Source organism: Hyperoodon ampullatus, assembly GCF_949752795.1.
Source record: "Hyperoodon ampullatus genome assembly, chromosome: 6".
Classification (NCBI taxonomy): domain Eukaryota; kingdom Metazoa; phylum Chordata; class Mammalia; order Artiodactyla; family Ziphiidae; genus Hyperoodon; species Hyperoodon ampullatus.
The window spans coordinates 13921956-13924150 of NC_136919.1; the positions used below are offsets into that span (position 1 = coordinate 13921956).

Consider the following 2195-nt stretch of genomic DNA (forward strand, 5'->3'; position numbering starts at 1 on the left):
CCTATCCAAGACCACAGTAGGAAGGAAGCTTCATTTATTTATCTTTTCCTGTTTCTCAGTAAAGATGTGTAGCTGTCTTCTTAACAGTCTTTCACATTTCTTGTTAAGGTTAGTTATTGATATGTTATGACCGAAATTTTTTAAACTTATGCTTTCTAATTGGTTATGTTAGTATGTAGGGTGGTACAGATGTATAGGATGGTGACTGCCTTTTATATCCAGTCACCTTGCTGAATCCTCTTATTTATTCTGATAGCTTTTTCAGTTAATGTGACTGGTTTTCAAGATGGACAAACAAATCCTGTTTAAATCAGCATAATTTTGATTCCTTTACAAATAGCAGCAACACTCTGGAGCCACAAGGATCATTTGATGGAGAAACATAAGCAAGTTACTTATTATCTATGAACTTCGATTCCCTTATAAGGAAAAAAATGGAAACAATGCTAATACATAAAATAACTATGTATCTTGTTGAGGTGCTATGAGTATTCAGTAAAATAAGATATTTAATATAATCTCCAATTGCAGAATCCTTAGGAAGTGGTATAGTCTTTTTCCTAAGTCACCTCCTTGCTTCCCATTACGGCAATGGCTAAAACTTTCAGATCAATGTTGAATAATAGTATTGGGTCCTATTCTTTATTGAGTTCCTAATTTTGATTGGAGGACTTCCACGGTTTTACCCAAAGAGCCTATTAATCAAGCCATCAGGCCTCTAGAGCTATTACATAAACACAACGTGAAAATCACAGACTCCTCTTTAAGGCAATTGTTCTCCCGTAAATCTGAAAGCTCAGAACTTCTGACAAGTTTGTTATTTATACATCAGTAAAACTGGGGGAAAAAATTTTAAGGTTGCTGGAGGTTTCTGTGCCTTGTTTTCTTAACGGGTCAGTTCCTTACTTTACGAGTCTGAGGAACTCTGGAATCTGAGTGAGGACAAACCCCGGGAAGTCAGGGTAGATTAAAGCTTCAGCGGAGTCGGCGCGACGGGCTTTCCGTCCTAGAACCATGGCCCAGTTTGTCTGTAACCTCGCGGAGAAGGCCCCGGCGCTGGTCAGCGCTGCTGTGACTTACTCGAAGCCTCAATTGGCCACATTTTGGCACAATGCCAAGGTTGAGCTGGTCCCTCCAACCCCTGCTGAGATCTCTACAGCTATTCAGAGCTTGCAAAAAATTATCAGTAGTGCTCAAACTTGTAGCTTCAAACAGCTTACAGTTAAGGAAGCTCTACTGAATGGTTTGGTGGCCACTGAGGTGTGGATGTGGTTTTATGTTGGCGAGATCATAGGCAAGCGTGGCATCATTGGCTATAATGTTTGAAGACCAGTCTTTGCTTTGTTATTTGGGTGTTCTTGGACCATGTGTGAGCAGACTGCTATTTGAATAAAATAAGACAATGTGTCAAAAAAAAAAAAAAGCTTCAGCGGGACTTCCCTCCCTCTGGAGCTTGGACAGAAAGGGCACTGGACCTGGAATCCTTTAACCTGCTTTCAGATCCTTACCCTTGCTGGCTGTGAGACCTTGGGCAAGTCACATCACCAGCTCTGAGCCCAACTGCCCTCATGGGCAAAGCTGGGTGACACAGTTCTCAACTGGTGGGGTTATGAGGGGCAGCTGGATGACACATGTGAGGTCCAGACACACAGAAGATTCCCAGGAATGTTAGCTGAAGCTGAGTGCTCTGGGGGATTGTGTGCTGGGCTTATTTAAGAGGAAGAATCCCTAAAGCCTTCTACCAATAAGTTGTTTATTAGGTGTTCACTCATCAAATCCTCCCAACATCTATGTTCCTGGCACTGGGCTAGTCTTGACAATCAGTGTTCAACATCCCAGCACAGGGCAGAAGGGAGACAGACAGTAAATGAGCACAAATAAATGTGCCTTCCTGCAGGGAGGGGCTGGCAAGGGCCTAATGGGGGAGCGGCTGATTGCCAGAGTCCGTCCCCCTCCCTCGGTCCCCTGGGTCGGGCCAGGCCGCCAGCACCCGCAGCCATATGGAATGCATTGAGCAGCTCCAGCATTCCAAACACGCGGTTCTGCTCTCCCAGGCGCCTTTTCCTGAACTGTGCCAGGCCTTCTGCAGGCAGCCAGGGCCTCAGTGCCTGATAAGAGGGCCTCCCCGAGGCTGCCTTCCACCTGCGCAATGTCAAGGTCAGCGGGAGGGGGGTGGCGGGTGTCCCCGATGCTCT

General features: G+C 45.4%; 1 protein-coding gene across 1 annotated transcript; it reads left to right on the plus strand.

Moving 5' to 3' along the window:
* Positions 1-1014: 1014 nt before the first annotated feature.
* On the plus strand, positions 1015-1423 carry LOC307054438 (ATP synthase subunit g, mitochondrial-like; the record flags this gene model as incomplete). Its single annotated transcript, XM_079706132.1, has 1 exon — positions 1015-1423. The coding sequence occupies one exon, from the start codon at positions 1015-1017 to the stop codon at positions 1324-1326; it is 312 nt and encodes a 103-aa protein (XP_079562258.1). The 3' UTR covers positions 1327-1423.
* Positions 1424-2195: the final 772 nt, after the last annotated feature.